Source organism: Crinia signifera, chromosome 19 (assembly GCF_055691185.1).
Source record: "Crinia signifera chromosome 19, ASM5569118v1, whole genome shotgun sequence".
Lineage (NCBI taxonomy): Eukaryota > Metazoa > Chordata > Amphibia > Anura > Myobatrachidae > Crinia > Crinia signifera.
The window spans coordinates 128,025,574-128,049,556 of record NC_139226.1 but is presented as its reverse complement, the minus strand read 5'-3'; the positions used below and the strand labels follow the sequence as shown (position 1 = coordinate 128,049,556).

Sequence of the window (23,983 nt, the reverse complement as noted above, 5' to 3'; positions counted from 1 at the left end):
TTAACCAACAAGGATTTGGGCAGAAATAGGGTACTAAAGTGGGCATGGGTCCCAGAATCATTATTTTGAATAAGTAGCTGGTGTTCTGCAAGGGTTAAACAGCGTTGGTCAACAAATATTACACTGGAAACCCGCACAGGGGGGTCACTTACATATGACCCACTTGCCATTTCTTTTGACCAACAAGGATTTGAGCAGAAATAGGGCACTAAAGTGGGCATGGGTCCCAGAATCATCATTTTGAATAAGTAGCTGGTGTTCTGCAAGGGTTAAACAGCGTTGGTCAACAAATATTACACTGAAAACCCGCACTAGGGGGTCACTTACATATCACCCACTTGCCATTTCTTTTGACCAACAAGGATTTGGGCAGAAATAGGGCACTAAAGTGGGCATGGGTCCCAGAATCATCATTTTGAATAAGTAGCTGGTGTTCTGCAAGAGTTAAACAGCGTTGGTCAACAAATATTACACTGGAAACCCGCAAAGGGGGGTCACTTACATATGACCCACTTGCCATTTCTTTTGACCAACAAGGATTTGGGCAGAAATAGGGCAGTAAAGTGGGCATAGGTCCCAGATGTCATCATTTTGAATAAGTAGCTGGTGTTCTGCAAGGGTTAAACAGCGTTGGTCAAAACATATTACACTTGAAACCCACACAGGGAGGTTGCCTACATATGACCCACTTGCAATTTCTTTTGACCAACAATGATTTGGCCTGAAAATGGGCACAAAAATGGGTATGGGTCCCAGAATCATCATTTTGAATAAGTAGCTGGTGTTCTGCAAGGGTTAAACAGCGTTGGTCAACAAATATTACACTGAAAATCCGCACTAGGGGGTCAGTTACATATCACCCACTTGCCATTTCTTTTAACCAACAAGGATTTGGACAGAAATAGGGCAGTAAAGTGGGCATAGGTCCCAGATGTCATCATTTTGAATAAGTAGCTGGTGTCCTGCAAGGGTTAAACAGCGTTGGTCAAAAAATTTTACACTGGAAACCCGCACAGGGGGGTCACATACATATGATCCACTTGCCATTTCTTTTGACCAACAAGGATTTGGGCAATAATAGGGCAGTAAAGTGGGCATGGGTCACAGATGTCATCATTTCGAATAAGTAGCTGATGTTCTGCAAGGGTTAAACAGTGTTGGTCAAAAGAAATTGTAAGTGGGTCATATGTAGGCAACCCCCCTGTGTGGGTTTCAAGCGTAATATGTTTTGACCAACACTGTTTAACCCTTGCAGAACACCAGCTACTTATTCAAAATGATGATTCTGGGACCCATGCCCATTTTACTGCCCTATTTCTGCCCAAATCCTTGTTGGTCAAAAGAAATGGCAAGTGGGTCATATGTATCTGACCCCCCTGTGTGGATTCCAAGTGTAACATTTTTTGACCAACGCTGTTTAACCCTTGCAGGACACCAGCTACTTATTCAAAATGATGACATCTGGGACCCATGCCCATTTTTGTGCCCATTTTCTGCCCAAATAATTGTTGGTCAAAAGAAATTGCAAGTGGGTCACATGTAGGCAACCCCCCTGTGTGGGTTTCAAGTGTAATATGTTTTGACCAACACTGTTTAACCCTTGCAGAACACCAGCTACTTATTCAAAATGATGATTCTGGGACCCATGCCCATTTTACTGCCCTATTTCTGCCCAAATCCTTGTTGGTCAAAAGAAATGGCAAGTGGGTCATATGTATCTGACCCCCCTGTGTGGATTCCAAGTGTAACATTTTTTGACCAACGCTGTTTAACCCTTGCAGGACACCAGCTACTTATTCAAAATGATGACATCTGGGACCCATGCCCATTTTTGTGCCCATTTTCTGCCGAAATCATTGTTGGTCAAAAGAAATTGCAAGTGGGGCATATGTAGGCAACCCCCCTGTGTGGGTTTCAAGTGTAATATGTTTTGACCAACACTGTTTAACCCTTGCAGGACACCAGCTACTTATTCAAAATGATGATTCTGGGACCCATGCCCACTTTACTGCCCTATTTCTGCCCAAATCCTTGTTGGGCAAAAGAAATGGCAAGTGGGTCATATGTATCTGACCCCCCTGTGTGGATTCCAAGTGTAACATTTTTTGACCAACGCTGTTTAACCCTTGCAGGACACCAGATACTTATTCAAAATGATGATTCGGGGACCCATGCCCATTTTTGTGCCCATTTTCTGCCCAAATCATTGTTGGTCAAAAGAAATTGCAAGTGGGTCATATGTAGGCAACCCCCCTGTGTGGGTTTCAAGTGTAATATGTTTTGACCAACACTGTTTAACCCTTGCAGGACACCAGCTACTTATTCAAAATGATGACATCTAGGACCTATGCCCACTTTACTGCCCTATTTCTGCCCAAATCCTTGTTGGTCAAAAGAAATGGCAAGTGGGTCATATGTAAGTGACCCCCCTGTGCGGGTTTCCAGTGTAACATTTTTTGACCAACGCTGTTTAACCCTTGCAGGCCACCAGCTACTTATTCAAAATGATGACATCTGGGACCTATGCCCACTTTACTGCCCTATTTCTGCCCAAATCCTTGTTGGTCAAAAGAAATGGCAAGTGGGTCATATGTAAGTGACCCCCCTGTGCGGGTTTCCAGTGTAACATTTTTTGACCAACGCTGTTTAACCCTTGCAGGACACCAGCTACTTATTCAAAATGAGGACATCTGGGACCTATGCCCACTTTACTGCCCTATTTCTGCCCAAATCCTTGTTGGTCAAAAGAAATGGCAAGTGGGTCATATGTAAGCGACCCCCTAGTGCGGGTTTTCAGTGTAATATTTGTTGACCAACGCTGTTTAACCCTTGCAGAACACCAGCTACTTATTCAAAATGATGATTCTGGGACCCATGCCCACTTTACTGCCCTATTTCTGCCCAAATCCTTGTTGGTCAAATGAAATGGAAAGTGGGTCATATGTAAGTGACCCCCCTGTGCGGGTTTCCAGTGTAATATTTTTTGACCAATGCTGTTTAACCCTTGCAGGACACCAGCTACTTATTCAAAATGATGACATCTGGGACCTATGCCCACTTTACTGCCCTATTTCTGCCCAAATCCTTGTTGGTCAAATGAAATGGAAAGTGGGTCATATGTAATTGACCCCCCTGTGCGGGTTTCCAGTGTAATATTTTTTGACCAACGCTGTTTAACCCTTGCAGGACACCAGCTACTTATTCAAAATGATAATTTTGGGACCCATGCCCACTTTACTGCCCAAATCCTTGTTGGTCAAAAGAAATGGCAAGTGGGTCATATATAAGTGACTCCCCTGTGCGGGTTTCCAGTGTAACATTTTTTGACATACGCTGTTTAACCCTTGCAGGACACCAGCTACTTATTCAAAATGATGACATCTGGGACCTATGCCCACTTTACTGCCCTATTTCTGCCCAAATCCTTGTTGGTCAAAAGAAATGGCAAGTGGGTGATATGTAAGTGACCCCCTAGTGCGGGTTTTCAGTGTAATATTTGTTGACCAACGCTGTTTAACCCTTGCAGAACACCAGCTACTTATTCAAAATGATGATTCTGGGACCCATGCCCATTTTTGTGCCCATTTTCTGCCCAAATCATTGTTGGTCAAAAGAAATTGCAAGTGGGTCATATGTAGGCAACCTACCTGTGTGGGTTTCAAGTGTAATATGTTTTGACCAACGCTGTTTAACCCTTGCAGGACACCAGCTACTTATTCAAAATGATGACATCTGGGACCTATGCCCCCTTTACTGCCCTATTTCTGCCCAAATCCTTGTTGGTCAAAAGAAATGGCAAGTGGGTCATATGTATCTGACCCCCCTGTGTGGATTCCAAGTGTAAGATTTTCTGACCAACGCTGTTTAACCCTTGCAGAACACCAGCTACTTATTCAAAATGATGATTCTGGGACCCATGCCCACTTTAGTGCCCTATTTCTGCCCAAATCCTTGTTGGTCAAAAGAAATGGCAAGTGCGTCATATGTAAGTGACTCCCCTGTGCGGGTTTCCAGTGTAATATTTGTTGACCAACGCTGTTTAACCCTTGCAGAACACCAGCTACTTATTCAAAATAATGACATCTGTGACCCATGCCCACTTTACTGCCCTATTACTGCCCAAATCCTTGTTGGTCAAAAGAAATGGCAAGTGGGTCATATGTAAGTGACCCCCCTGTGCGGGTTTCCAGTGTAACATTTTTTGACCAACGCTGTTTAACCCTTGCAGGACACCAGCTACTTATTCAAAATGATGACATCTGGGACCTATGCCCACTTTACTGCCCTATTTCTGCCCAAATCCTTGTTGGTCAAAAGAAATGGCAAGTGGGTGATATGTAAGTGACCCCCTAGTGCGTGTTTTCAGTGTAATATTTGTTGACCAACGGTGTTTAACCCTTGCAGAACACCAGCTACTTATTCAAAATGATGATTCTGGGACCCATGCCCATTTTTGTGCCCATTTTCTGCCCAAATCATTGTTGGTCAAAAGAAATTGCAAGTGGGTCATATGTAGGCAACCCCCCTGTGTGGGTTTCAAGTGTAATATGTTTTGACCAACACTGTTTAACCCTTGCAGGACACCAGCTACTTATTCAAAATAATGACATCTGTGACCCATGCCCACTTTACTGCCCTATTACTGCCCAAATCCTTGTTGGTCAAAATAAATGGCAAGTGGGTCATATGTAAGTGACCCCCCTGTGCGGGTTTCCAGTGTAACATTTTTTGACCAACGCTGTTTAACCCTTGCAGGACACCAGCTACTTATTCAAAATGATGACATCTGGGACCTATGCCCACTTTGCTGCCCTATTTCTGCCCAAATCCTTGTTGGTCAAAAGAAATGGCAAGTGGGTGATATGTAAGTGACCCCCTAGTGCAGGTTTTCAGTGTAATATTTGTTGACCAACGCTGTTTAACCCTTGCGGAACACCAGCTACTTATTCAAAATGATGATTCTGGGACCCATGCCCATTTTTGTGCCCATTTTCTGCCCAAATCATTGTTGGTCAAAAGAAATTGCAAGTGGGTCATATGTAGGCAACCTCCCTGTGTGGGTTTCAAGTGTAATATGTTTTGACCAACGCTGTTCAACCCTTGCAGGACACCAGCTACTTATTCAAAATGATGACATCTGGGACCTATGCCCACTTTACTGCCCTATTTCTGCCCAAATCCTTGTTGGTGAAAAGAAATGGCAAGTGGGTCATATGTATCTGACCCCCCTGTGTGGATTCCAAGTATAAGATTTTTTGACCAACGCTGTTTAACCCTTGCAGAACACCAGCTACTTATTCAAAATGATGATTCTGGGACCCATGCCCACTTTAGTGCCCTATTTCTGCCCAAATCCTTGTTGGTCAAAAGAATTGGCAAGTGGGTCATATGTAAGTGACCCCCCTGTGCGGGTTTCCAGTGTAATATTTGTTGACCAACGCTGTTTAACCCTTGCAGAACACCAGCTACTTATTCAAAATGATGACATCTGGGACCCATGCCCATTTTTGTGCCCTATTTCTGCCCAAATCATTGTTGGTCAAAAGAAATGGCAAGTGGGTCATATGTATCTGACCCCCCTGTGTGGATTCCAAGTGTAAGATTTTTTGACCAACGCTGTTTAACCCTTGCAGAACACCAGCTACTTATTTAAAATGATGATTCTGGGACCCATGCCCACTTTAGTGCCCTATTTCTGCCCAAATCCTTGTTGGTCAAAGGAATTGGCAAGTGGGTCATATGTAAGTGACCCCCCTGTGCGGGTTTCCAGTGTAATATTTGTTGACCAACGCTGTTTAACCCTTGCAGAACAAAAGCTACTTATTCAAAATGATGATTCTGGGACCCATGCCCATTTTTGTGCCCATTTTCTGCCCAAATCATTGTTGGTCAAAAGAAATTGCAAGTGGGTCATATGTAGGCAACCTCCCTGTGTGGGTTTCCAGTGTAATATGTTTTGACCAACGCTGTTTAACCCTTGCAGGACACCAGCTACTTATTCAAAATGATGACATCTGGGACCTATGCCCACTTTACTGCCCTATTTCTGCCCAAATCCTTGTTGGTCAAAAGAAATGGCAAGTGGGTCATGTGTATCTGACCCCCCTGTGTGGATTCCAAGTGTAACATTTTTTGACCAACGCTGTTTAACCCTTGCAGGACACCAGCTACTTATTCAAAATGATGACATCTGGGACCAATGCCCATTTTTGTGCTCATTTTCTGCCCAAATCATTGTTGGTCAAAAGAAATTGCAAGTGGGTCATATGTAGGCAACCCCCCTGTGTGGGTTTCAAGTGTAATATGTTTTGACCAACACTGTTTAACCCTTGCAGGACACCAGCTACTTATTCAAAATGAAGACATCTGGGACCCATGCCCACTTTACTGCCCTATTTCTGCCCAAATCCTTGTTGGTCAAAGGAATTGGCAAGTGGGTCATATGTAAGTGACCCCCCTGTGCGGGTTTCCAGTGTAATATTTGTTGACCAACGCTGTTTAACCCTTGCAGAACACCAGCTACTTATTCAAAATGATATCTGGGACCCATGCCCATTTTTGTGCCCATTTTCTGCCCAAATCATTGTTGGTCAAAAGAAATTGCAAGTGGGTCATATGTAGGCAACCCCCCTGTGTTGATTTCTGCAGTGAAATTTGTGGTCCATGATTCATTAACCCTTGTAAAAGTGATTGTTCTGAATAAGAAGCTGGAGCTCGAATAAGAAGCTGGAGCTCGAATAAGAAGCTGGAGCTCGAATAAGAAGCTGGCCGAATAAGAAGCCAACTTCAGCCTCGTCCTCTGACGCCCCTTTCTGGAACTTGCTTTTGCCCCGCCCCTGCACCTGGTACCAACGTCCATTTGAGACCACCTCCCAGGGCCCCTCTGGAACCCTGTGGACAGGTCAGATCATAGCGTCTGTGAGTTCCAGGACATTAAGGATCCATTGCACAATTAGGTTTAGCCTATTCATCAGAAGGCCTGTTGGGATCACCCATTGTTTAGTCTTATATTCAAGTGTGAGCGTGATACTTGCAAACAAATGACTTGTTGTCAGTTACTGTTTACGTTTTGAATTAACATTGATTTATGACCCAAACTTGGTGGCTGCGCTGTGATATCCCTAGCAACTCTTGTAAACGTATCCTTGGGGCCTTAGTGCCGGTATCGAGTTCTACTTACTGTAATTTAATTGCCATAGTTCTTTCCAAAAGTATTGCAACATATTTCTATATTGTGGTGAATTGTTGTCGGTATATTATGTTTATTGCACTTTAATATTATTCACCTCTGTGAGAAATAAAGAACGTGTTTACTTCACCTGGTGACCCGTCTTCCATCCGACACACCTCTCCCTCCCAACGAGGAAGAGAACCCTAGCGGCCCCGACCGGGATACTACACATCACTGCATTCCCTGCACTGTGCAGGGACGTATATACTACATATTTCTCAGCTTGTGCTGCCTACACCACCATCTGCACACAGGTAGCAGGTGCTTTGTGATCAAAACATGTGGGAGACACAGTATAATTAGCATACACACCCTATACCCTGTAAAGTGTATGTGTGTCAGTGTGCCCCTATACCCTGTACAGTTTGTGTGTCAGTGTGCCCCTATACCCTGTACAGTGTGTGTGTCAGTGTGCCCCTAGACCCTGTACAGTGTGTCTCAGTGTGCCCCTAGACCCTGTACAGTGTGTGTGTCAGTGTGCCCCTATACCCTGTACAGTGTGTGTGTGTGTGTGTGTGTGTGTGTCAGTGTGCCCCTATACCCTTTAAAGTGTATGTGTGTCAGTGTGCCCCTATACCCTGTACAGTGTGTGTGTCAGTGTGCCCCTATACCCTGTACAGCGTGTGTGTCAGTGTGCCCCTAGACCCTGTACAGTGTGTGTGTCAGTGTGCCCCTAGACCCTGTACAGTGTGTCTCAGTGTGCCACTAGACCCTGCGCATTTCCCACTCTAGGCTTATAATCGAGTCAATACGTTTTCCCAGTTTTTGTGGTAAAATTAGGTGCCTCGGCTTATATTCGGGTTCACTTATACTCGCGTATAAACGGTATATTTGGGTCAATTAAAGGCACTTTCATAATAATTGCAAAAACAACTGTTTACTTCCATCTGCAAACTATTCGATTCCCACCATGGCTCTAACTGTGCAGAGTTTGTATATTCTCCCCGTACTTGTGTGGGTTTACTCCGGGTACTCCTGTTTCCTCCCACAATCCAAAAATATACTGGTAGGCTAATTGGCTTCCAACAAATTAACCCTAGAATGTCTGTGTGTGCGTGTACATGTGGTAGGGAATATACATTGTAAGCTCCACTGGGGCAGGGACTGATGTGAATGTTCAAATATTCTCTGTAAAGGAAGGGCAGCTTGGCTATAGTGTGGTGTATGTTGTGTACATTTATTGTGATTTTATTTCATGGGACACAGCACACAGACATGAACGTAACAATACTTTGATCTCTTGTCTTGACATTTGGGGTAAAATTAAGAAAACTCACTGGAAAGTCATTTGCCCTTCTCCGTATCTTTTGTTGTTGTGAAAAGCCCCAGAGTAGGTCTGTCCATCTTTGTCCACCAACAAACCATGTCCTATGTGGAATGAAAGGAAACTGTTAATGAACGGAAGAATAAAGATGTTGTACACTGCTACAAGAATTTGTTTATTAATTAGATTGTACAGGCTACAGGAACAGCATCGGAGGGTTTGTATATTGCCCTGGATCTCCACACTAAACTGTTTAAATGCCATGTTTAGGTAAGACCAGGGGTTAAAGTGAGGGGGAACGAGGTGGAACTCTGTTCCACCACCTCCAGTGGTAGGGGAACTCAGTTCCACCTCTGCCACAGCTCTGCACAGTAATTCCAACAGAATAGCCTGTCCCAGTGGCTTCCTTTTTTAGCATAGCGTATGTGACATCAAGCTGTCACCACCTCTGCAGTGAAAAGCCAATGCTGAGCGGGATTTGTGCATGCAGAAGACAAGGTGAGAGGAAGCTTGGGGGGCACAGAGAGGAGTGGAAGCTGCTGGAAGGGAATGGGAAGTGAGCGGCTTGAGGGTCAGAGACAAAATGTATATACAGTTGTGCACATAAGTTTACATACCCTTGCTGAATTTGTGATTTTCTGGCCATTTGTCAGAGAATATGAATGATAACTCATAGACTTTTCTTTCACTCATGGTAAGTGGTTGGGTGAAGCCATTTATTGTCAAACAACTGTGTTTACTCTTTTTAAATCATAATGACAGCAGAAACTACCCAAATGACCCTGATCAAAAATTTACATACCCTGGAGATTTTGGCCTCATAACATGCACACAAGTTGACACAAACGGGTTTGAATGGCTACTAAAGGTAACTATCCTCACCTGTGATCTGCTTGCCTGTAACCAGTGTTTGTGTATAAAAGGTCAGTGAGTTTCTGGACTCCTGAAAGACCCTTGCATCTTTCATCCAGTGCCGCACTGACGTGTCTGGATTCTAAATCATGGGGAAAGCAAAATAATTGTCAAAGGATCTGCGGGAAAAGGTAATTGAACAGGAAAGGGATATAAAAAGATATCCAAGCAATTAAGAATGCCAATTAGCAGTGTTAAAAATCAAATCATGGTCAGGTAGACCAACAAAAACTTCAGCCACAACTGCCAGGAAATTTGTTCGGGATGTAAAGAAAAATTCACAAATAACTTCAGCTGGAACACAGGACTTTCTGAAAAAAAAAGTGGTGTGGTTGTTTCAAGATGCACAATAAGGAGGCATTTGAAGAAAAATGGGCTGCATGGTCGAGTCGCCAGAAGAAAGCCATTAATACGCAAATGCCACAAAGCATCCCGCTTACAATACTCCAAACAGCACAGAGGCAAGCGTCAAAACTTCTGGAAAAAAATCATTTGAAGTGATGAGACCAAAATTTTACTTTTTGGCCACAACCATAAACGTTACTTTTGGAGAGGAGTCAGCAAGGCCTTTGATGAAAGTTACACCATTCTTACTGTGAAACACGAAGGTGGATCGCTGATGTTTTGGGGATGTGTGAGGCACTGGAAACTTGGTCAAAATTGATGGCAAGATGAATGCAGCATTTTACCAGAAAATACTGGAGGAAAATTTGCACTCATCAGCCCGGAACCTGCGCATGGGACGTAATTGGACGTTCCAACATGACAACGATCCAAAACACAAGGCCAAGTCGACCTGTCTTTGGCTACAGCAGAATAAAGTGAAGGTTCTGGAGTCTCCTGACCTCAATATCATTGAGCCACTCTGGGGAGAGCTCAAACGTGCAGTTCATGCAAGACAGCCCAAGAATTTACAGGAACTGGAGGCTTTTTATAAAGAAGAATGGGCAGCTTTACCATCTGAGAAAATAAAGAGCCTCATCCACAACTTTTGATTAGGGTCATTTGGGTAGTTTCTGTTGTCATAATGATTTAAAAAGAGTAAACACAGTTGTTTGACAATAAATGGCTTCACGCAACCACTAACCATGAGTGAAAGAAAAGTTTTTGATTCATATTCTCTGACAAATGGCCAGAAAATCACAAATGTTAGGGTATTTAAACTTATCAGCCCAACTGTATGTATAAGGCTCACTTAATGCCTACATTATGTGTATAAGCGGCAATACTACTGGCATTATGTTTAAGCAACACTACTGCGTGGCATACATGTATAAAGAGTACTACTGTGTAGTGTAACCTGAATAAGGGGCACAACATGCTGTGAAATGTGAACATGTCCTTTCCTTGTGAGACCAATCCCCCTTTTTAAAGTGTAGGAGTTAGGATACAAATTTTGTAGTTTGCAGGGGGTGCTGAAACCTTGGAATTGGCCGGTGCTCTTCCTTAAGGGGAGAGTGAAGGGGCATTGGTGGGAAGTGAAATGTCTTCCACCACCTCTCAAGGACCACTTTAAGCCCTGGGTAAGACAGAGAAATAGAAGAACCTGAAAGCAAAGGCATATTAGTGCCTGGGGTGGATCATGTGCTACGCTCCCCCACCCTCTCTATGCACATGACAAACCCCTGCCTACCTGGCAAAATTTTCCATGCGATCATTGGGAGATGGCGCAGCAAGTAGGAAAGGCTCTGGCACAGTACATGTCCACTGTCCCCTGCACTGGAGCCAACAATCCAAATATAACATGGAAGATTACCCAGTTTGAGGTGTGCTGCTGGTGACTCAGGTGTACTGCGCACCCGGCACCCATTACAGATATGCCAGGTTACATTCTGTTAAAATGTCACTTTGTATTAAACTAATGAAGCATTAATAAATTATTTCAATTAATTCATATTATGTAGCTATAGTGAACTTTCTATGATCAGGGCAGGACGCTGGGGTACAGGGGCAGCATGATGGGGGTGGACCAGGCCTGCCAACATCATCATTGGAGGCGGGCTGGGCTCACCGATGTCACCATTGGGGGCGGGCCCGCTGATGTCCCTGCTGTGGGGTGTGCCGGGACTACGGACATCACCACTGGGGGCACGGCATCTATTCGTGCGTGGAACGATGGGCAGGCTGTTTTAGCGGGGCTGAAACAACCTATTGTGAGACTATAGCTAGGAAGCAGTAGGTGTTGTTACAGTAAAGGGCTTTGATGATGAAAAAGTGCTCCTGGCAGGAATAAATAGAATTCCGAGCCTTCTCGTGTGTCCGTGTATGACAGGGCTCTATTTTTTTCAACATTTTCAAATAATTTCATAACTGGAGTACGATGTAAAATAATTGATGTTTTTCTATATTAGGTTGTCATTAGAAATTACATATATACCAAATATGGAGTGGGGGTGGGGGGGGGGGGGAGTAGTACATAAAAGAAACAGGAAAGGGGATAGTGAATTTAGTAGTGTACAAACCACACAATCAAATTCAGTACGTTACTGAAGATCGACTTCAAAAATAAATAGAGAAGGTCAATGGTTTGAATGACAGCCGACACAGCATAAAAAAAAAGCGCTTGCACATTACTGGCTGCGCTGCGTAGAATTTGTAGAGTAGTCACAATTGGATTGATAGTAAGCCAGCATTTAGGGGGAGGAAAAAATGGCTTTTCCTGAGTGGGTTTGTAAAAACGCAGACGTGCCCAGGTACTCTGTGGGTGAGTCTCTGATGTCAGCAATAACCACTTCCAGCCTGGTTCTTCAGAAAATTAGTGGAAGCTCTAGACTGGTGTAGATGGAAAAAAACTGTTCTATGGTTCTGTTTTTGTAAATAGATCTGCGAGTTTGCAAGGGGCAATTTTTATTTCCGCATGGCAGCAACCTTATGATCGCAGGCAACTACTTTTTCTCAAGCTAGAAATCCATGCTAAATTTGGCCCATTTTCAGAAACCGCTTAGTGAGATATATGCATATATATCAGCATGAGGAACTGGAGATATTGGGCGGTATTCAATGAGGCTGATTCGCCAGGTTTTTATGGCGATTTTGTGCTGTAAGGCGAATTTCTGACTAAAACGGTGAATCACCCTATTCAATGACCAGATGGCGAATACATTTCAAGGTTTTTTTCGCCATGATTCACCGAGTAGCAATCGCTATCTTTTTATGGTGAAGTGGAAGGTGAACTTTTAAAATAAAGTGTTTTGTTTTTTACAATTGGTGTCAAAAAATCTGGAATTTTATTCTGAGGAGGGGCATGCTATTTTTATTCATGTGCTGTAAGCACATGAATATATATTTAATTTAAAAAATATATATATATATATTTTTTTACACAGAGCAGCCAGCAGGGGGCCGGAGCCGAGCCGCTCATTACATATTCATATATTCACTTCACCCGATCATTACATATGCATGATCGGGTGTAGTGAATATACCCGGTCCCCTGCTGGCACCCCCGGGGGGCAGCCTGTGCTGCCTGGCTCCCGGGGAGCCCACCTCCCCCCACAAACGTTCTGGGGCAGGCAGGGAGACTTCCATCTCCCTGCCTGCCGCCGTCCTCAGGCTCCCTGCGGCGTCCGCTGCAGGAGCTCAAATTCGCCGGTCAGGGGCAGCGAGCCCCTGACTCGTTGAATACCGGAGCCGGCGAGGCTCCGGAACGCAGCGAGCAGTGGCGAATGTGCAGCGAATCCTAAACAGAATTCGCTGCTCGTCGCCAGTATTCACATTGAATACTGCCCATTGTAACATTAAGGGGTATACTATTAGTAGCAGTCATTTGCCAATGCAAATAGCTTCATCGTGGGTTATCCAATTACCCAGCCCGGCACGCTCCTCCCTCTGATGCCGACACCTAGCGGAGATTATGCTTCTGGTGCATCCGGCACCCTAAGTAAAGCTGACTCAGATAACACTTGGGATCGGGAGATTAACTCAGATGCCTTGTGCTCCCGCAAAGTTGAAGGTCCTTAGTCGGCATATAAAAATGGACTCGTCCAAAAAGGGATCACATTTATTTGGATATCCCCTAAGAACTTAAAATATAAGCACAAATACCTAAGACCAGAGGTTAGAAAGAGCCAGAACATGACTAGAATATATGTAACACAGGACCAACATGGCCACAGTTTTGCTAACCGGGGTCCGAAAGTGATGGGTAAATCCTATGCAATCCTATGCAATTTAATGCATGAGAACACATTTAGGGCCTACAATATTCCCCTATATAAGCCATTTTAATCAGTGTGTTATCTGTGTTTTTCAATGTGTACTAATAAATGTACCTAGATTTATAGTCAATGTGTTAACCTTTTAATTATTATTTACCTTCTCTTATTCCAAAAACAAACTCCCCTTCATATCTTCCACCATCTTTGTACTGCATCACCCCATGGCCGTTGAGTTCTCCATCCAGAAATTCACCTGAATATGTATTCCCTGTAACACCAAGCAACATCTTTGGTAAAGTGTTCTGAGAAGTAAATGTATTTCATAGAAACAACCATCTATCTTCAGAATATTGATTTATGGTAATACAACGAGGATTAGATTTAATGTCAACACTGATGAGTGTCCTTTACACTAAACATACATTACAATAATGTGTCTATTTCTTATAGCTTATGAGAGTTCACCTATAATAGCTTGTGAGCAGGGGCAGATTGGGCCACTGAGACAGTTGGTATGGGCCAGTCTCATGCTCCCATCTGCTGGCTGGCCAACACTGGCTGATGGTTCAGGACACTGGAGCTTCCGGGATTTGCGTTCCGCTGCTTAATGTTATTGCCAGGACACTGGAGCTTCCGGGATTTGCGTTCCGCTGCTTAATGTTATTGCCAGGACACTGGAGCTTCCGGGATTTGCGTTCCGCTGCTTAATGTTATTGCCAGATGTGATCTGCTCTTCTATAGAGTGGTTGCAGCGGGATATGGTTAGTTGGTCGATCTCATGAGGGTCGACAGTCATTAGGTCGACACCGTTGGGTCGACATACTGCAAGGTGGATAGGTGTATAGGTGGACAGGTGTCTAGGTCGACATGGCTCAAGGTCGACATGAGACAAGGTCGACAGATGTCTAAGTCAAGACATGCGTTAAGTCAACATGGGTTAGATAGACAGTCAAAAGGTCGACATGGGTTTTTTCTCTGTTTTTTTGAGCCGACATGTGCCGACAGGCGGTATGCCATGCCCTACCACCCACTAGGGTGCGTGGGTGAATAAAATAGTGGGCAGAGTGCCACGAGGCACCGTGCCCAAAGCATGGCGAACGCAGCGAGCCATGCGAGGGGACGCGGTACACTTAAAACAGTGTCCATGTTGACTGGGTCAAAAAACAGTGAAAAAACCCATGTCAACCTTTTGACATGTTGACATAACACATGTATCAACCTAGACACCTGTCAACCTTGCAGTATGTCGACCCAACTGTGTCGACCATCATTAGGTCGACCCAATGATCCCAACCCGTTGCAGCACAGAAGTGGCAACAATGTTCTGCGCGGCACCAATTATTCCTTGGACTGTGCTTTCCTGATTGCCGAATCTGGGGTGGTATGGACCTTGGGTCTCCTGTCTGTTCGGTGCTATTTTGTCCTAAATGTTTTATTGCCTACTCCAGTTCGCTGGTCTAAAAGTACTGTTTGTGACATGCTCCGTTTCAAAGAGGTATGTGCTTGTGACTTGCTCCATTCCTAGGGGTAAATTTACTAAGATCGAATGGGTACGAATGCAGCCATTCGTACCCATTCGAAGTACGGCCAGGATCCAGAGTGTTTGGATTCCTGTGAGTACACTTCAGGCTCTCTAGATTTATATGGGATATTTTTCTAATACTGATGGTTCACTGGATTCAGAGTATATGATACCCCTATTCATCCAATTCCAAAAATTACGTTTTTTGGGCAGTTACTGGCCCTATTAAAATATCAATTGATTTGATTATTTGTGTTATCATCTTTAGCGCACTCTGAACTTCTTATATATACTGGGTACCCATCATCTAATGTGTACCTAGCTTAAGACCAAACTAAAGCAAACTTACATTTAACTAACAATTGCGGGGAAAAAAGACAAAGATCAAAATCATCAGTTCAGATATCATCAATATTCAGGTGTCTCATCGGCTGGACTATGAATGACACTGATTTACAGATATAGTTCAGCAGAATCAATGCAGCAAATGTTTCCTGTTAACTCAGGTCTGTTAAAGAATAAAATTTAACTGGGAAATCTAAATCAAACGACCAAAATAAGACAACAGCGTGAACTGTTTGCATTTCACATTTCACGGTGGTCTGAACAGAATACTTACCCTTGGTTTACATTCCAAGCTGTGTCTGTGTAGGAGGAAATCACAACTGTACAAAACTCCCCTGAGCTTAGAAACTTTTCTTTAACAGCAACAAAATTAGAAACTGCACAGTGCCATACCATTTGTGATTAAGAGGTGGAAATACAAAACATAACTCCCAACTTTCCCACTGTGAGCTGGGACTGCCCTGTTGTCCCACTCGCAGGCTACAGTGTCCCACGGTGGGTGTGGGTGGGGGAAGAAGTTGAGAGGAGCAGCGGATGACTAGATGTCTGGCATGTACACAATACAGGAACAGTCTCTGGGTGGGGGCATCTCTGAGTGCTGGGCATATCCCCAAAATTATGACACAAGGGATGCTGTGAGGCCACACCCCCACTTAACAGAGTCCCTTTACAACTTCAGCATCACAGATTTTGGGAGGTACTGTATGCAAAGCTGCACCATTATTTGAGTACTTGCAGCACACTGGTAGACTATTGGTACTTGTGTATTATCACGGCGCCCAAGATTTTGATCGCAGGGCATCTGGTCGATGCGATCAGATGCGGTTTTTAATTGTATGACATGCGATTTTTTATGGTACAAGCACCGTGATGGGTGCTTACTATGTTAAATGCACCCCCATTGTCAACGCCACCCCCACTATCAACGCCAACCCGAAGCATGGCGAGCGCAGCAAGCCCGCGAGGGGCGGTGGTACACATCCTCCGACCTTTTCATACCCCCACTATCCACGTCGGCGTGGAGTTGATGTTATATAGTGTGGCGAGCCCGAAGCGTGGCGAGCGCACGCGGATTACTTGACATTACTTTACTTGTATTCCGCGTTCCCTTGCGGGGCTTGCCTCGCTTCGGGCTAGGTGGCTCGCTGCGCTCGCCACACTATCTAAAATCAACTCCACGACGTGGATAGTGGGGGTATGAAAAGGTCGGAGGACGTGTACCGCTGCGTTTGCCACGCTTCGGGTTGCCATTGATAGTGGGGGTGGCGTTGACAATGGGGGTGTATTTAACATAGTAAGCACCCATCAGGGTGCTTGTACAATTAAAAATTGCGATGCTATGCGATATTTTATTTTACATTGCGGGTCTTTTCACCCGAATATCACATCGCTTACCATCGCATACCACTAATTAAGGTATGCGATGCGATGCAATGGGCGCCATGATAATAAACAAGTACCGACTATTGTAGTTTAATAAACCTAATAACATTTGGTTTTCTATTTGTTTTCATTATTTCCACAGCATTTTATAAACATTTAAAGGAAATTAGTTATCTGCGTCACCAGAACTACAAGTGTTGGAACAGTGCAGTGTGCAAGGCTCGCACCATCACTGCCCCACAATCCTTGTATCTGGTGGGCAAAGTGTCTGGAACAGCACCCAAGGGTCAGATCACTGCAATGACGAATCCTTTGGATACTCCAAACATGCAAACTGCAGCCCGTTCAGTTCTATGAGAATCCTGAGGATGTATTGTTTATCTATTATAAAAATATAGATTATAAAATCCTGAAGATGCTTCGGCCAGTGCTGTGGTTCCTGGTGGCTGGCTGCCGTGCCCATACGGTATGATATCATGATGTCATGCACTCTGGATGACACAGACCACCATAAAGTCCTGTTACGTCGCAGTGGGAAAACATTTCTACTTTAAAAAAATAAAATTATATAACTAAACACTGCTGCAATATATGTGAGTAATGTTCATTTTAAGTGGTTAAGCTTCAGCAGATAACAATGTACATGTCACCGCATAAATTGCATGTTTATGATTTATTAACAGCCAAGCAAAAGAACATTGTCCTATTACCTACACCCTTTAATCCGTGTTACCCAATGCTAGTTTCTACAAAGCGCATTATGATAAATACAATTTTGTCCAATCAGGGAGGGAATCATACCAGTTACCTGGAGGCAAGTTAGAGTTTGGTGCCTCACCCTTACAAAAAAAAAAAAAAGGAAAACAGAATTAAATAGATGGCACTCTCAGCCAGACTACAGAGACCGGAGCCCACAGCGGCAGTACTCAAGCTACTCTGTGTGACAACGAGCGGTGGGTCAGACTCACGAGTCCAGTGCAGTGACAGGTGCACTATTGTTTGCTGCAGGCTACGCAGTACCGGACAGGAGCCATACTGCCCCCTATTGTAGATATAGGTGTTAGCCATACTGTCCCCTATTGTAGGTGTCGGTGTTAGCCATACTTTCCCCTATTGTAGGTGTTAGCAGGGCTTCTTAAAAAGAGCCAACATATACCCCTTTCACACCAGAAGCAAATTACCGGGTTCAAGCTTTTCATCCTGGGAATTTGTGAAAAACACAGGTTTTTATTGGTGTGGAAGGATCAACACGGGTCTTAAATCCCAGCACGCTTGACCAGGGTCGGTGAGTTGGGATTTAAGACCCGTGTTGACCCTTTCACACCAAGAAAAACCCAGGTTTTTCAGCAAATCCCTAGGTTGAAAAGCTTTAACCCGGTAATTTGCAGGTGGTGTGAACTGGAGTCAGACTGCACCCAGCAAAATGACCCGGCACTCAAAAATACAAGATGGCCGGTGTGAAAGGGGTATAACTATGCAGCAGCAGCGGGTGTGCCGCAGAACTCTGATGGAAGAAAAGCGGTGAACCACAGAGGTGCCACTGTACACTTGCTGTACAGATGCCCTATTCAGAACTGGAGGCAGGTGTATCCATTGCCTCTGGGAGTTCCGCCTCTGTGTCCACTGCAGCCAGGAATGACAGGAAATACAGTTATTCCTATCCATGTGTAATTCCTGTTAGAATAAGTACTCGCCAGTAATAACAAACAGGTTGTGCACACAGAACTAATAATCTGTAACTACTTCTGGCAGACCAATAGAAACATTTTGATACCCAAACTGTGTGATCAGCATTAAGAATTAAGTGCCACAAACTGTTTTTCTTTTTAAATTAAGCCATATGTTCCTGTACGTCCGCTCTAGTTGCATCTGGGAATGCTTTTTTTTCATGGCACTTCATAAATTATTTTGCATAACAGTCATCAACGCAAGGCAGAGTTTCAAGTGGTTCAAATATTGAACCCATGAAAATGAATGTTTGTAATGGAAACCCTGGCAGATTCCTCACATGTACAGCAGAGTGTCGAGCCTTTGATGACGGACATTTTTGTTTTCTTTTTAATGAGACAGGAACTAACCTGATGTTGCCCAGTAATGTAGCCCATTGCCAGTAATCTCTCCGTGCACAAACTCCCCTTCATAGTAACTCCCATCTCGAAGTAAAAGCTTCCCGTGACCTGCAATAAAAAAGGGTAAGTGGTAAGCATTGCAGGACTTATTGACTTTCACTGTGATGTTACTATGTACAAATATATTGATTATATAATCCACCATATGTTTGTCCACAGTGTTAGTCAACAAGAATAGTTAAAGTAGAGGAAACGAGCTTTGTATGGGGTGCAGAAGATTTTATATTTAGGGGGTTATTCTGGTTTACATGCAGCGATGTGAAGTTTGCAGCGCTGCGTGTCATTTTTTCGCCCCCCATTCGCAGACCGAATTCGGCCGCATGGCTGCCAATGGATGCTTAGCATAACCATTCATTCGCAGCCTAAGGTGAAACACCCACATCACTCGATGGTCGCGACCATCGAATGATGTGGTAGCTTCACGCAAAACTAAGACACCTCAGAGTGTCTTAGTTTTGCAAGTGTTCTCGAGGAGAACATGGCGGGCAGCAGACATCCGGAGATGTCAGCTGCCTGCCCCCGGCACCCGCGTCACTGGGTCATTTCCATGGGAACGGCCAGCGTTTTTATGGGCGCGACTACCCACTGCCCCCCCTTCCTCTGCCAGGTGCATGTGGCCATGGTGAACAGAGTGTTTGCCGGGCACATGCACCTGGCACAGAAATGCACACAAACAAAACATCGGTACGCCGTGCAAGCATATCAACCAGAATAAGGGCCTTAGTTATTTATGGATGGAGTGCGTCAGGGATTAGTACGGAATCCCATCTTTTTTATTGCGTTTTCTAATGATATTTTAGAAGGTCTAAGACATACTGTAACATGTATATATGACAAGGATCTTTAGAACATACCTCTTAACATGAACCACCCCAGGAGGGATAAAATGCTCTGTTCTTGGACCTCCCTCTTTATGTATGATTGCCATAATCTGTAGTGAAAGGCCTTTCATATTAATTAACAAGTTCCACACAGGTGAAGGCATAATTTATGAGAGAAGTCTGGGAACAGACCATTTTGTCCCTCCCGGAGAGGTTCATGTTGGAAGTATTGTTTAAAGGTTTTTTTTATTATTGAACAGGACATTATATCAAACAGAAGAAATATTCAAGGTAATGCTAGTGATCATAATTGTGACACCTATAAAATGAATGGGATACTATTAAAGAGAAGAGGACGTTAGTGAGTAGACACTGGTTTCGCTTTCACCTCCGCAACATCTTGCGCATCAGACCATTCCTCTCCACTGATGGGACCAAAATTCTCATTCACTCTCTTGTCATCTCCCGCCTTGACTACTGCAACATCCTTCTTTCTCGCCCCTCTCCAAACCATTCATAACGCCGCCGCTAGGCTCATCTTCCTCTCCCGCCGCTCTGCCTCCACCTCCCCCTCTGTCTATCTCTTCACTGGCTCCTCATTCCTTTCTGAGTTCTCTTTAAACTCCTCACCCATACCTACAAGGCTCTCTCCTCCTCCACCGCTCCTTACCTCTCTTCACTGATCTCTATCCACACTCCCTCCCATCCTCTTCGCTCTGCCGCCAACCACCGCGTGACCTCTTACCTAATCACCTCCTCCCACTCCCGTGTCCAAGACTTCTCTCGCGCTGCCCCCCTGCACTGGAACAACCTCCCGCCACCCATCAGGCTTTCCGATTCCCTTACCTCCTTCAAGCGCTCCCTCAAACCCACTTCTTCCGACTAGCCTATCCCTCCTCCTCCTAACCTCTTTCGCTCCTCCTATCCTGCCTACCCTACCCCTCCATCCGTTCCTACTTATCCTATTGTTTTTCGTTCATCCACCCACCTCCTTTTAGTATGTTAACTCTTATGTGTAGAGCCCTCCTTCCTCACGTACTCACCCTACCTCTTTACCTCACCAGCGCTCCTGCCCTGTTCTTCCCTTCCTCTACTTCATCTTCAGTCTCCTCGACAATTTTGACACCTACTTCTGAACTGATGCTGATTTTAGTTCTACCAGCTATACCCCTATTTATGCTGTATGTTATCAACACACCCTGTACGTTACCTTGTAATTTGTTTTCTGTTTGCTATGTACGGCGGTGCGGACACTTTGTGGCGCCTTATAAATAAACAAACTACTACTACTAGACAAAGGGCTGAAGAGAGCACCCAGGGTCCGTCAGCAGCAGCAAGGGCCAATAAACTCCCAGGATGTGTAGATTTATTGATAGGGGTATACACACATGGAGATTCCGTACGTGCAATTTTTAACTTGCACTAACTCACGTTGTATGTGTTCCATGTTATATGTAGTTTGTCATATTTCGCAATTTTAACTAATCCAATTAAAAGCTATTTTTTACTGTATTGAATTAATTTTCTCCTGGTGCACCTGTTAGTGACAAACCCAATCCCGTCCCCTCTTTTTGTCTCTGTGTAGAGATGTGGAGGTCAGTTTATTTGAAATTTCAAATAGAGGGGATCCAGTTTAAACATAATCCAGGCTCAGATCCCTTTAGCAGATCCAAGTCAACCGAGTCCTGATTCAGAACTTCCCTCATGTCGGAAGTCAAATTTAAGATCAGGGGTTTGAATTGTTTGTAAGTTCCTCCCTTGTAATTTCAGGTGCACTTTTGTACTGGAGAGTGTAGTCAAAATTGGCTGGAAATTAATTTTATTAATGTTAATAATACTGTAGGGACAAAATGACATGATCTTAAACAATTGAGGGTGGTTTGTCCAAAACTCAAAACATAGAGGTTGATTTTGCCAAAACCAAAAACACAAATATGAAAATAAAAATATTATTTAAAAAAAAAGTGTGAAATAAAATCTCACCGTGCTTTTTACCGTCTTTCCATTCACCTTCATAGCGGAAAAATGGGTTCGCGTAAACATAAAGTCCATATCCTAGACATAAGGAACAATTATTCAATTAACAATACGAATATCCTGAGCACCAAAGCAATAATGTTGATGTTTATTATAACTTTATCTCTTATATATTAGGCTACATGTGTGTGTGTATTATGAGTGGTGTGCGTGTATAAGGCTGGGTGGGGGTGGAGTTTCATGTGTGACCCTGCCCAGCGTTATACACACACTCTCAGGATGATTGACACATGTAGCCAAATATATAAGAGATAGTTAGATCAGCAATTGCTCTCTTAGACATTGAAATAGCATTACAGGCAGCCAAAAGTATGTTCTTCTCGCTTATGGGAAATCATAAGGGCCAAAAAAGGCTGGTCACTGCTCTGTCTGACTATCATGGCTGTCCTATATGTGCCAAAGAGGAGGCTGACCTTTATCACTGTCTCTGGGAGTGTCTAGTGGTCCAGGGCTTCTGGCCGAGGCTGCTCCTCACCCAGCAGTACAAAACTTGAATCCTTCTGGGTGACCCTCCCATTTCATTGCCCGGGATGTGAGTGCCAGACAACCTTTTTTTAATGTTTGTTTTTGTAATTGTCTTACCTTAATATATTTCCAAGTATTATCAACATATTTGTATTGAGCTATATAAACGCCTACTGTATGTCCAGGATGTCCCTGGAAGTGTGCTAGGACAGTGGTTCCCAAACTGTGTGCCTAGGCACCCTGGGGTGCCTCATCACACTTGGGTTGGTGGACCAGGATCAATTCATATTATTTATGGTCAATGTAATAGGCAAAACCAGTGCTTGTGGCTGCCAATCATAATATATGCGGACAAACAGAAGCAAGTCCTGTCCCTCACCACATAACTGTGACATATAAACACAATGCACTTCATTTAATATTTTTTTCTGAATTTCTCAATAAGAAGCCTTGAAAATATTTTGATGCTCTAGGGCAGTGGTTCCCAACCCTGGTCCTCAAGTACCCTCAACAGTACACGTTTTCCAGGTCACCCGGCAGGTGCACTCATTATTCAGGCACATTTTAAAAGATCCACAGGTGGAGCTAATTATAGCACTTGTGATTCTGCGTGGAGACCTGGGAAACGTGCACTGTTGGGGGTACTTGAGGACCAGGGTTGGGAACCACTGCTCTAGGGTGCCATGATTCAAAAAAGTTTGGGAACCCCTGTGCTAGGAGATGCCTTGTTGTATGTTGCGTAACCCCTTCCCGACATTTGACGTATATATACACGTCATGGCCGGGAAGTACTTCCCGACACATGACGTATATATACGTCATGACTTCTAACTGTCACTGCGTTTAGAGACGCAGTGACAGAGGGACGATGTCTGCTGTCCCTGACAGCAGACATGTCCCTGCATGCCCAGGGGGGGCTGCGATGCCGCCCCCCCGTCGGCGATCGCTGTGATTGGCTGTTCAGTGTGAACAGCCATTCACAGCGTTTTCTGTGTCACCGGCGAATAACGTTCGCCGGTGACACAGGGATCGGAGGTGATTGGTGCTGTAAAGTACAGCACCAATCACCGCGGGGTGTAAGGGTGACACTGGTGTCACCCCACCTCACCCCGCCCGCCCCCAAAGGCCGTGATTGGTTCGTCGGACCGACGGACCAATCACAGCCATGGAGGGGGGTTTAAACTAACGGTGACTGCACTGCAGACGCCATTCCGGTCTGGAATTGCGTGCAGTGCGGTCACCGTACCCAGCTGCCGCGATATACTGACCAGAACCCCTCTAAATACTTACCTGATCACTGCCTGGATCTTGCTTATTCTTGTGACATCCTGTGACATCCTGTGCTGTGTTGTGCTGCTGCGAGTTATTAGATAGAGAGATAGAGAGAGAGAGATAGAGAGAGATAGAGAGGCCTAGTGACAGAGAGTGCTATATTTTGTGCTGCTGCAGTGTGATAGAGCTATAGATAGAGAGATAGAGAGAGATAGAGAGAGATAGAGAGAGATAGAGAGAGATAGAGATAGAGAGAGATAGAGAGATAGTGACAGATTGTGCTATATATTTTTTATATAACTGACTGCTGCCCCCCCTTTTGTGCTGATCAGTATAAATTAACTGATCAGCAACTTTTTGGGGGCGCAGGTTTTTTTTTTAGATATATATACCTGTCAGTGCTGCTGCTGCAGTGTCATAGAGTGAGAGATAGAGAGATAGAGAG

At 44.3% G+C, this 23,983-nt stretch overlaps 1 protein-coding gene across 1 annotated transcript in view; it reads right to left on the bottom strand.

Moving 5' to 3' along the window:
• MORN1 (MORN repeat containing 1) overlaps positions 1 to 23,983 on the bottom strand; it is a 417,830-nt gene that overhangs the window by 372,966 nt on the left and 20,881 nt on the right. Inside the window, exons 2-5 of the mRNA XM_083163328.1 lie at positions 21,748 to 21,819; positions 18,893 to 18,991; positions 13,722 to 13,832; positions 8,509 to 8,599 (exon numbers count right to left, since the gene is read on the bottom strand). Of these exons, the coding sequence (XP_083019454.1) occupies positions 8,509 to 8,599; positions 13,722 to 13,832; positions 18,893 to 18,991; positions 21,748 to 21,819 (373 nt within the window). The remainder of the gene's footprint in view (positions 1 to 8,508; positions 8,600 to 13,721; positions 13,833 to 18,892; positions 18,992 to 21,747; positions 21,820 to 23,983) is intronic.